This window comes from Puma concolor, chromosome E4 (genome assembly GCF_028749965.1).
Source record: "Puma concolor isolate L17-30 chromosome E4, mPumCon1.1.hap2, whole genome shotgun sequence".
Lineage (NCBI taxonomy): Eukaryota > Metazoa > Chordata > Mammalia > Carnivora > Felidae > Puma > Puma concolor.
In genome coordinates, this window is record NC_141683.1 from 44,667,925 (window position 1) to 44,680,356 (window position 12,432).

Consider the following 12,432-nt stretch of genomic DNA (forward strand, 5'->3'; position numbering starts at 1 on the left):
CAAGAGCAAAAGGAGCACCTGGCATTGTCACACAGGCCACAAAAATGTAATTAAATTGAAGATAAAGGGAATTACAGTCTGCAATATAATATTTTTAAAAGCCATGTTAGTAGAGGAGGAGGTTTACTGCCAAATGCCCCCTGTGTGTTTATTTAATCAACATACCACCTAAGACAGTGCCACATTAAAAGCTTTTAATGAAACACTCATTCAGATAGTAGATTTGAATTCTGGTCAGCATGCTAAAGCTCTTCCACAAATCTTTTAAAAGCAATTTCCACTCTGTAGCTTCCTAGTAACAGCAGAAACATGAATCAACATATGCTGCATTGATTTGGGGTTTCCATGGAGACTGGAAGGACACAGGGAAGGGAAGGACAGAAAGAGGCCACTCGGCCCAAAATTCTACTTAAAAAAAAAAAAAATACGTCTCGATTTCATCCCTCTGAGTATTAGCAGCCTCATTTCCTGCTCATCAGTTCAAGCATCCAGATATTTAATTTGTAATAAGTCTGCTCAACTTCTCACGAGGAATATCAGAGGGGATGCGGAAAGAAGTCAGCAGTCAAAGGTGTGAGCCCATGAGGTTTGCACAGAGACCCGAACGAGCACAGGATCTGGAATGAGAAGAAAAGACCTCTGGTCCTAACTCTGCGTTAACTAGCTCCATGACACTCACTACCCTAACTAGCTATGTGGTCACTAACATCATGAAGATAAAGGGAATTACTGTCTGCAATATAATACTTTTTAAAAGCCATGGTAGTAGAGGAGGAGGTTTATTGCCAAATGCCCCGTGTGTTTATTTAATCAACAGAGCTTTGAATTTTGATTTCTTCTCCCATAAAACACAAATGAACTGTCCTGTTTATTTTTCAGAGTGGCTATAAGAAAGAAAAGGATCCTATAAAGGATCCTATAAAAAGGATGTGGGAAGGAAGATGCCTTGCAAATTCTAGTCCACTGTATGCCCTACCACAGATGGTCCCCGACTTATGATGGGTCCACCTGAGATTGTTCCCCTTATGACTGTGTGACTTTGCTGTGGTGAGAAAGGGACACACATAAAGTGGAGACCAGACTTCGTGTTTTGCATTCTGCTCTTTTTCTCAGGCTGGTGATACGTGGTAGGATGCTTGCTCATGATCCCGCACAGCGGCAGCCGCGAGATCACAAGAGTCAACAACTAATACCCTTACAACCAACCTGTATGCTTACAACCATCCCGTGTTTCACTTTCAGTGCAGTACTCGATACATTACATGAGATGTTCGACACTTGATTATAAAATGGGCTTTGTGTTGGATGATTTTGCCCAACTGTAGCTAAAGTAAGTGTTCGGAGCATGTTTAAGGTAGCCCAGGCTAAGCTATGAAGTTCGGTAGGTTAGATGTATCAAATGCATTTTTGACTTAGGATATTTTCAACTTATGATGAGTTTATCAGGACATAACCCCATCAGAAGTCAAGGAAAATCTGTATTATACTTGGTGATACTCTGGACTTCTCTTTAAATAGAATTTTGCCAGGGGTGCCTGGGTGGCTCAGTCAGTTAAGCATCCGACTTCGGCTCAGGTCATGATCTCACAGTTCGTGAGTTTGAGCCTTGAGTCGGGCTCTGTGCTGACAGCTTGGAACCTGGAGCCTGCTTTGGATTCTGTGTCTCCCTCTCTCTCTGTCCCTCCCCACTTCACACACTCTCTCTCAAAAATAAATAAAAATATTGAAATAGAATTTTGCCAGCAAGTAAGTATATACGTCTTTTTAAAAAAATCGCTGATTTAGTGGGGAGTATACTGACCTGGAAAAAAGAAAAGTGGGTTGGACAGGCCTGAGTTTCAATCCCTACTCTGTAATTTTCCAGATCTGTGACTATGGGCACGTTACTCCTCCTGAGTCGTTTTCATCACAGGTAGAATAAAGATAACAGTACCAAAGCTGTAGGCTTATTAGAGGATTGTTACATGGATTAACCGAGTGGCTCGAGCAATGCTTGGCAAACGGCAAACGGCAAATGAGTGTGTAATGTGAGCCACGATCATTAGCCGTCTCGTCTGTTTCGTCATCTGTAAAATGGGAATTAGGATTCCTACTACTTCCCTACTTCACACAGGGGATTACTTGGATGACATCTGCCCACTATTTGATAAACTGTTCGGTAAAATGCCCTAAATGAACACAACGTTGTTATTAAAAGATTCATGGGTACTACCTGCTAACCGAGGTGACACAAAAATGTATGAAACATGTTTGTGAGGCTTTTCAAGCGTCTTGGTGGATAGGGGGTTACACGTGTCTCTGGTACCTTTTTCATTCTCTTTTGTTCCTCTTGAGCTCTCATGTGTCTCTTTACCACTCACTGCAGCCTTTTCTGTCCTCTTTTCTTTATTCACTATTGTTATGCTTCTCCTTTTAAGTGTATCTAGAAGGAATTTTAAAATTAAACTTCAGGGGCGCCTGGGTGGCGCAGTCGGTTAAGCGTCCGACTTCAGCCAGGTCACGATCTCGCGGTCCGTGAGTTCGAGCCCCGCGTCGGCTCTGGGCTGATGGCTCAGAGTCTGGAGCCTGTTTCCGATTCTGTGTCTCCCTCTCTCTCTGCCCCTCCCCCGTTCATGCTCTGTCTCTCTCTGTCCCAAAAATAAATAAACGTTGAAAAAAAAATAATAAAATAAAATAAAATTAAACTTCAGAAACTTTGGAGTCTATGCAATTGTTCCTTAGGCCTCCTAAAATTAAATGGTACACCAACACGGGGCAAATGACACAAAATGAGATGTTATAGGGATTTTAGGAATTATAGGACTGTTCCTCCAACAATGGTCACCAGTGTTAGATGTGTGTGTATGTGTTAGATGTGTCCACACACACGCGCACACACACACACACACACACACACACACACACACATATCTATCTATCTATCAACCAAATGCAATACGTGGAGTTTATTTTGGACCCTGATTCAAATTTAAAACCATAAAATATTACAAGAAATTTAAGCACTGATTAGATATTGATATTAATGTGATATTGAGGGGTTTTTTTCTTAAGCAACTTATTATATAGAGATACATTCTGAAATATTTAGAGTTGAAATAATGTTATCTGGGAATTGCTTCAAAATCATTTAGGGTGGATGGGAGTGCAGGGTGTTGAAGCTGGGAGGTTATACACAGGTGTTCACTGTTCTATTCTCTTGTGTATATTTAAAATTGTGCATAAAACTGTTTTAAATAGTGTGACCACTGACAATACATGCTTCAGTAAAATAAGCCTATGAAGTGTAAACTATTAGTGCAAGAAAACTGAAATATAGAAAGAGGCAATTTGAATAGGAATTGATTTCCGGTATTGTAAGTTTTCTTTCCCACGAATAAATCCATTTTCAGAAAAACCTTTTATTTGACTTCTATGGAGCAGTTGCCAAAATTCATAGAGGTTTCGAGGGGGTATGAGTCTTTGTTATCACCTACAGAAAGTAAACTTTAAAGACTTTGCCCAAGGTCACATTCCGTAAGGCATGGTCAGAACTCCAGCCCAGAGCTCCTGGGGTGGAATCCCGCCATATCCTTTCTTCCCACTGCTGAGCTGCCCATCTCCACATCCAGAATCCAGGACGGTAAGTAAGTCTTGGATCAGGATACAAATGACGACCTGTGTGCTTACCTCCCCAACCCTTCTTCGTTCCTATTGTAACCTCAGCCTCAAACAGTGAACTTGGCTTTTACAAACTAGCTTCCCATTGGCCAGCTGGCTTCCATGAAGGCAGCTGAAGGGTGGGAGTCCACAGTGGAGGCAAAGAGAGGGCTCATGCAACACACACAATCCTTCACACACCCCTACCCTGATCTCCTGGTTCACCAAGATAATTGAGGCCTCAGATATGAATTATCTCAAGCCCTTTCCCTGTCTCATCCCCTGCGATTCTAGCCACACTTACACACAACTTTCCTTCCTTCCCACCATTCATGGATGTGTCTACTCAAGGTAAATCCTTCCTCCTGTGGCCCTGAGCCCCTCCTTCCCATCTGCCCTGCTTTATCAACCCTGTACCTTTATTCTTTCCTTCTCCCATGTTATTCTATACTTATAAATAAAAATACTCTTTCATTACAAAAATATTCTCCCCTGGGGTGGGAGGCTCCTCCTTTTGTCAGCAAAGCTCCCTGAAAGAATTTCCTGTTTCCCCACTTCCTATCCCTTCCTCCATCCTTTGCAGTTTGGTTTCCATCCCTACAGCTCCCTTGAAAGAGCAACTTCCATATTGTGAGGTTCAGTGGTCCATGGTCCTTGTCCTCATGGACCTCTGGGTGCATTTGCCATGGTGGCGATTTAGTTTTGGCACCTCCACCCCCTCGACCTCCTTGGTCTCCTTTGCTGGCTCCTCCTCTGCCCACTCCATAATGCTGACATTCTCCTGCCCTCTAACCTTGGTTTCCTGCTCTTCTCTCTTTAAATGCTCCTTGGGCAATCTCATCCTTGCCTGTAGTCCCAACTACATTGGGTATACTGACCACTTCTGAATATTTTCCTCTAATTCCGGTCGCTCTTCCAATCATATAGATTCTTTACAGCCCATGGGTTGCTGGACATACCCGTCAGGTATCCCACAGGCACAACAAATAAAAATATGTCTAATAATTAACCATATCATAGCCCCTTCTTCTCCTGACCCATTTTATCCCCCACCCCACCCCCATCACCTTACACACACATACAAATCTTCCTCTGGAATTCCTGGTCTGTTTCTGACACCACCAACCACTGAGTAACTCAAGCCAGAAATAAGGAAGTAATTAGACACTACTCCCTTTTCTCTTATCTCCTATAGTCAACCAATTACCAGATCATACTGATCAAATCTCCCTCATCATCTTCACATCTGTCCCCTCCTCTCCATCCTTACTAGTACTGCCCTGCTACAGGTCCCACTTGTTCATCCCTGGTTCTTGTCCTCGTTGTCTTTGGTGTCTGTGATCAACCTACCCCCCTTAACTTCAGCTCCATTTTGCAGCCACAGTAACCAGTTTAAATCATAAATATGACTACATTCACTTCTCCTCACAACCTATAAGCCCCCTGGCCTATGGATAAAGTTAAACATCCTAACACATGAGCTCCCCAAGAGCTGGGTCCCACCTGCCTCGAGGGCCACCCACCACTCCCCTGGTTTGTTTTTCATGCTCCAATGACTCCATGTGGTTCACAATCTTGAGCACATACCACAGGCTCCACATCTCTGGGCCTCATTCATGCCTTCTCATCCTTCAAATTGCACTTCAGGACCACTTCCTCCAAGCAGCCTCCCCTGCACACCCAGATTCCATAAGTGCCCTACCATGTGCTCCCAGACATGCTTCTGTGTATCAGAACATGGCCTGATCTGGTGCCTGCAACTCTCTTCTACTAATCAGACTCTTAGGTTCATCAAGGGCAGGAAAGTGTATTCATTCATTGATTCATTCATTCATCCATTTATTCAACTAACATTGAGGCATTTCCTGTGTGCCAAACAATGTACCAGGCAGAGTACATTACCTGTGCACATTATGTAAGTGAAAGCTGTATTTTCCATCTCTATATCTCCAACACCACGTACAGTGCCTGGCACCAAGAAGATGCTCAATAAACATTTGCTGAACCAGCCAGCAGACAAGTGAGTGAGACCACGTACAGAGTCACAGAAATGGTACAGGCTCCAGGATCTGGTGACAAGGGTTCACGTTCCAACTCTGCCCATTCATTGTTGGGTCATCTTGGCTGAAGACCTTGCTTTCTATCTATGAAATCAGAATTACTAAGGCAATGCCAACCTCCTGTTTTACTGTAAGAATTCAGTGGGATATATAAGCAAACATGGATTGTACATTATTCAGTCTCATGAAAACATGAAGTCACACTGACGGTGTCAGTCACAGAGAGCAGAAGCCCAACACCAAATGGGTGTGGGGATGGAGGCTGCAGAGGAAGGGGCAGCAGGCCAGAGAGAGAGCAGCAGCAGGACCTAGTTTTCAAAGCCCTGGGGCTGTGATGTAAGCACGAGGGACTGCCACAACTGAAATGTGGCTCTCTCCTCCTATCTTGTGGTGCCAGGGCGCTGGCTATCAATCTCTTCCCCTCCTTAGGCAGTAACAAAAGCTTTACCATTTGCCATCAGGGTCTACAGCTGTGGGCAGAAGGCAGCTTCGGCCCTCTCCCCTCCTCTGAATATAAAACAAGCTGTTTCTAATCCTCCATTTTCAATGACTTCAGCCAATGGCTTTCACCAGCTCCATTCTTGGCAGCCACTTAGAGTCACGCGAAAAGGAAACTCCTCATAGCCATCAGACCAGGGTTGGGCTCTGGTGCAGCAACAGTGGTAGAAATCAGCGGAGTGGAGCCCCGGCCTCCTCCAGGGACAGCTCTCCCACTGGGATCTGCTCCTACCTTCACAGAGCCCTCAGGGAAAGGAGGCAACTTGCTTTTGAGCCTGTGCTGGGCGCATATTAACATCCGCGCTGGGGGCAGGAGGAGGCCCCAGGGCTGTGTGAGTGCACTCTGATGCACAAAGATGCCGAGCAGATTCTAACACTTTTCCTTGAGAGACAAGGCCTGGTCGGAAGAGGCCCTCTTCCATCTAGGGCCTTTTGTTGAAAAAGTCAGAAGCCTGTTGGAAATTCCATACACAGCACACTAACAAAGGACCCGATGAGAAGGCTGAAGCTTCCTGGCCAGTGAAAAACATCCTAATCCCTGAGGCGCAGATGGGGAGCAAAGGAGCACTTCTAGCATCTCTGGAGGTGTAGATTTTTGGACCAAGAGGAAATAAAAAAGCACAAAACAGTCTGGGATAGGATGGGCAGCACAAAAAGTCTAAGCCATGAAGCCATCACACAAAACAAAGCTTACATTTATGTGGCACAATCACAACCTACAAATTGCTTTCACTTCTCTGGATGAATTTGATCAGTTCTTAACCTCCTAGCCTCAATATGCTCTGGGAAGTCGAGAGGATTAAACAGCATCATGTAGGGAAATTACCTAGCAAAGGTGTCTGGCACATCTTGGTAGCTGGGAGCTACCATTATTCCTTCTAGTGGATCTCACAAAAACCTTTGGAAGTAAGCTGGGTGCTGATTATTGTGCCCATTTTACAGACTACAGAAGCAAAGTTGTTCAGTAGCCCTGAGTGAAGGGGCCATGGTAACTCCATTAATGGCCCTAGGGAGACTTGAACCCAGGACCACCAGGGCTTTCCCTACTCTATACAACATTTCAGCGTGAATAGATCTTCATCACTGAGATCCACGTTTGGAGGCTTTTGTTAATGGAACTATGATGGGATTTGCTCAGCCATCCATCCACACTCTCACTCACTCCCCTAGAGTACCTGGCATTTGTGAAATGGCTATCGTAGCTAAGGAACCATGATCTTCAGGTCAGAGTTAACTGACCCATGAAAGAAAGACCTTGGCTTCAGTATCAGACTTAATCCAACCAGACACATATTATGAGAAAGTTTTCCGATTCTTTGTGTATTAGGCACTGGGTGAATTTTTTTTTTAAGTGACTAATGGAGCCGGTCCCCAGGGGTGGCTTAGTGACGCCTGGACACGGTGGACTACAGGGCTGTCTACATACTCTAATAGCCCTGTTCACCCCAGGCCCATGGACCTTCTCTAGGAAACCTACTCTAAGGACTGAGAAGAGAGCAAATGGTTAACAAAAACTAGTTTACGGGATTGATTCAGTGCTCATGGGGCTATCACTCCCAAAATAACAGCCATCGATAGCATAATATCACATTGCATGTTTACAGCTCTGAGCTTTTCCCAAACACTTATATGATCTCAGGATCACAGCTATCTCATTCCCCTACTTTCCAGCACCTCCTCCATCTTCCAAGAAAACCCTGAAGTTTTCCAAATCTGTAGGAACAAATAATCCAAAAAGCAACCCACACGGCAGGATGCAGCAGGTTTTCCTTATTTCATTACTTTGAAAGCACCCCAAGATCAGGACTTAGAAGGACCTGAAAGCCAGATTTTCAGGATGTGCGTGAAACAATGGATTGACATTGAGTGGCTCTAACACAGAAACAGAAAAACCACTCTCCTCCTCCACACCTCCCAAAAGTCACTACTGAGACAGCCCTGAGAAGCACCCATTTAGCTGATGCCAGGGACTCATCACCTCCTATAAGTGGCAACTATGCCCTCAATTCACTGCTTAGCAATTGGTGACCTGCCAAAAAAAAAAACAAAAAAAAAAAAACACACACAAAAAAACAAAACAAAACAAAAACCCAGTAGCTATGTATGATGATGGATATTAACTACATTTATTGTGGCAATCACTTTGCAATACATACACAAACCAAATCATTGTGTTGTACACCTGAAACTAATATAATGGTACATGGCAATTATATCTCAGTTAAAACAAAAACAAAAACAAAAAACCTTGTCCCAGCAAGTCTAGTTTTAAGAATATGTTCAAGCAAACAATCCAGAATGTGAGCAAAATTTTAATTATGATGTTATTCCAGCAATGTATATAATAATAAAACAAATTTAATTAATAAAAGAAAGAAATCAGTAACCTGCCGATGGATGTTAGTTACCTCAATGGTGGGAATCCATGTATCTACCAGATCATCACATTGGACACTTTAAACATATCACAATTTTATTTGTTAATTCCACCTCAACAAAGCTGGGGGGAAAGATAACAACAGAAAAAACTGGCGACCTCCAATGTACCTTCATCTGCCTCCGACTCATTGTGATTGTGAATCCTGCACTGGAATGTGTCACCAGTGTTAGTCACCAGCAACACCGGGACCTGCACTTGGACGAAACAAAACAGATGCTGTGGGCAGCCAGACTGCTGTGCAGACGACCCACTTAAAACAGAAAAGACATGAATGGAGCGAAAAGAGGCAGTGCCACAGTCCTGATATCAACCCCCCCCTCCGCCCAACAAGGGATCTGAGCGAAGAAATGGCATCTCTTGGGACCAGGAAACAGGTTTCAGGGGGTATGAGGAGTTAGGACTGGGGAGAAAAAAAGAACACAAAAAAAGGACATTTGCAGCTTGGCGCCCACTAAGTGGGAAGAATGGGCATATTCCTGCACTCTCGCTCCAGGCAAGGGTGACAGGCTTGCCCCCCTCTGCAAAGCTCTGTGACAGAATGAACGAGGACTGACAGGAGGGCAGTGCCTTTTCTGCCCTGCGGTGCCCTGCCCTTCTCAGCAAGACTTGTGGCCGGGGTTGGCCAGTCCAGGGATCCATCCAGGCCCTGCTGGAAGGAGCTGCTCTCTCTTACCTGTCTGGCGGTGGGCAGTGCCGCCGGGAAGGTGTGGCTGGCCCCGGCCCCAGCTGGGCATGGCTCGGTGAGGCCCTGAGTGACAGAGTCAGCCACCTCCTGGTACATGGGAGAGGGTGGCAGAGGGACACGGCCCACCTCACCTCTGCGCCCCTGGCAGAGCTGCTGCAACGTGCGGCTCCTGCTCCCGCTCAGCTCTGCTCGCCCGCCCGCCAGGGCTTTGCATCTCATGAACGGGGAAAGAGCTGGCGGCAAGGGAAGGGGGTGGGGAGGCGGAGGGAGGGAGAGGGGCACTCTGACAGATGATGCGCACTGCCACGCCGAGTTGGGGGAGGACTGAAGACTGAAGCAGGATGCCACTGCCTGTGTTGTGTGGCTCTCCCGCTGACAGCTCATCACTGAGGGGCCGGCTGCTCTGGAGAATTCAGGGAGAGGCAGAGAGCAGGGGGGTGGCAGAAGGAGGAGGAGGAGGGAGGAGGGAGGAGATCCCCTGAGTTGCACAGAGGAGAAGGAGGTGAACTCGGGTAACTGGCATGGGGGAGAGAGGATGCACTGCCTTGGCTCAAAGACGGACCAGGCTGGAAACATCACTTGACTAGGTGGTGTGGGGGGAAAGATGAAGCACCATATTCCTAGCCTGCTGTCAAGGTTGTCTCCATCTCCTTCCGTGACCAACTGGCAAGGCCACTCTGCCTTAGGAATTTGGAATAGCTAGACACTTTAGACCAAGCACAGCTCCAACTTTCTCAAAGAGAAGGGAAAAGCTGGCAAGAAAGACTATAATGCATGAAGCGTTTGGTGTCACACGTCACTCTACACTGCAGGCAAGCCTGAGTGCCCCTCTGCCACCTGCCCAACCTGTGACCAGGAGGTTGCCGTGGCAAGAACAGGAGCAAAAGGGAGCACCCACCCAGAGGGGATGGAGCATGTCACATGATGCTTCTGTCTGTAAAGTTCCATTTGGATGGTCAGGAGCAAAATCTGCTGGGCAGCTTGGGCCAGTGCCTGGAGAAGCTTCTTAGCCTGAGGGCTAACCCGCAGCATCTGATGCTAGAGTCTACCTGACCTGCCACTGACATGGGGCAGGTTCACTGCACAGGCCCCGGAGCTGACAGTCATCAGCTCTATTTACAACCACAGCAGAGGAAGAGGCTGACAGGAAAGAAAATAAACAAACAGTGGAAGCCGGAGAAGGACCAAAGGAAGCTGCAGCTGGGGAACACTCAGCAAGCTCAGCTAATGAGGGGAAGAGAGATCTCAAATAAGGGCCTTCTCCGGAGGGAGGGGACGGGATGCGGAGGGGGTGGAGAACCGGCGTGCTGCAAATTTCCAGGGACTTGTCCATCCCTGGTGCAAGCTAGTGCTCTTCTTCAGGTCTGTCTCCAGAGTCCTGCCAAGCACTGCCCCAGATGACCCCTCAGGTATGGCGGACAGTCAGCACACTGCCTCTACAGATGGCCACAGTCACCATCTCACTGCTGCGTAAAAACATCACACCAATTCAACAAGATCAGGTCAATTCAGCCAGCCGTCATCGGAGCCTACTGTGTGTTGGGGGGACACAAAGATGACTAAGACAACCTAGTTCTGTCTCACAGGGTCCAGAAAGGAGACAGATTTAAGTAAGTGACTCCAATGCATGGACATAAGTAAGCTCAGGACTCAGTGCCACCTCAACGCTGAGGGAGGGGACAGCCACCTGACAAATCACATACGTCCTCCCAGAGGAGGCCTCATCTGACCTGCACTTTGAAGATGACCTATGGATTTTGACAAGCTTGAGTTCAATGGGGGAGAACTCAAGGCAGAGGAACAGCCTGGGCAAAGGCAGAGTCTAAAGGTGCCTGGTGTGTTTGGAGCAGAAAGTGAAGTGGGATAGGAGGCCACCATGGAAGATGTGATTTAAGGGGCACATTGTGACCAGATAGGAAAAAAAAAAAAGCTTTAAATAAAAGAGTGTCATTTTCATGATCAGACCTGTGCTTTGAGATGACACATTTGAGTGATGAGGGACTGGGAGAGAGGGAATCCAATCAAGGTTATGTTGTAAATCCCTAGGCGAGAGGATGAGAACCAAAATGAAACAGTGCACCTGAGAGGAAAGAACAAAGTACAGAGATTTGGGAAGGCTGGATTGGCAGGGCTTGATCTGATGTGAGGGACTAAGGGGGGGTGTTCAGAACAGGAGAGGATGGGAAGGAGTTGAGAATGGACCTACAATCAGTTTGCTAGGGGACCTCAGTCCTACAACTGCAAGGAACTGAATGCAGCTAAAAAACCCAAATGAGTGAGGAAACAGGTCCTTCCCTAGAGCCTCCAGAAAGGAATGCAGCCCTGTCAACACCTTGGTTTTTATCCCAGTGAGGCCCATGTCAGACTTCCTGGCTACAAGACCATTGGGATATAGTTTGTGATCATTTGTTATGACGACAGCAGAAAATAATATACAGAGGCTGTCCTTGGTTGTAGTTAGGACATTTCTTGCATAATGTAGACATACAGAAACAGTTGAAGAACCAAAATCAGAAATTAGATAACCTCTGCTTTTGGACATCTGGGTGGCTCAGTTGCTTAAGCATCCAGCTCTTGATTTCTGCTCAGGTCATGGTCTTGTGGTTCATGAGTTTGAGCCCCACATCAGGCTCTGCACTATAGCTCAGAGCCTGCTTGGGATTCTCTCTCTCTCTCTCTCTCTCTCTCTCTCTCTCTCAATCTCTCTCTCTCTCTCTCGCTCTCTTTTTCTGTCCCTTCCCCCACTTGTGCACTCTCGCATGTGCAAAATAAATAAATAAACTTTAAAACAAAACAAACCTCTGCCTTTCACTGAAGTGTAAGTTCTAAATATCTCCCTTAGAGTATATCACTCTCACACATACACGCACACACACATATGCATGCACACACACACACATCCCATAAATGAATGTCTGAGCTCAGTCTTAAATGATTTGTTAGGCTCCCTCCCTTTCTCAGGCATATTCTACTTCCAGCAAAAGTGGCTGTGTCTCTCTGATTGATTAGCCATTGTTGAGGAAGTCTTCCTTTGCTCTCTCATATAGTATCACCTGTCATAGGGAACCTAGTCAATGCTTAAGGTTTAAAAGAAGGAAAGGAGGGAGGGGGCC

The 12,432-nt window shown here is 46.1% G+C and overlaps 1 protein-coding gene across 5 annotated transcripts in view; it reads right to left on the bottom strand.

Annotated features, from left to right (window-relative positions):
* The window catches only part of RGS8 (regulator of G protein signaling 8), a 135,129-nt gene that overhangs the window by 33,567 nt on the left and 89,130 nt on the right, over window positions 1-12,432 (bottom strand). The window contains exon 1 of one of the 5 annotated variants that reach the window (XM_086693848.1): window positions 9,308-9,717. The exons of the other annotated variants lie outside the window; for them this stretch is intronic. Within the exon in view, the coding sequence (XP_086549974.1) occupies window positions 9,308-9,703 (396 nt within the window). The 5' untranslated portion in view covers window positions 9,704-9,717. Of the gene's footprint in view, window positions 1-9,307; window positions 9,718-12,432 lie in introns of those variants that run through there. 5 annotated transcript variants of the gene reach the window in all.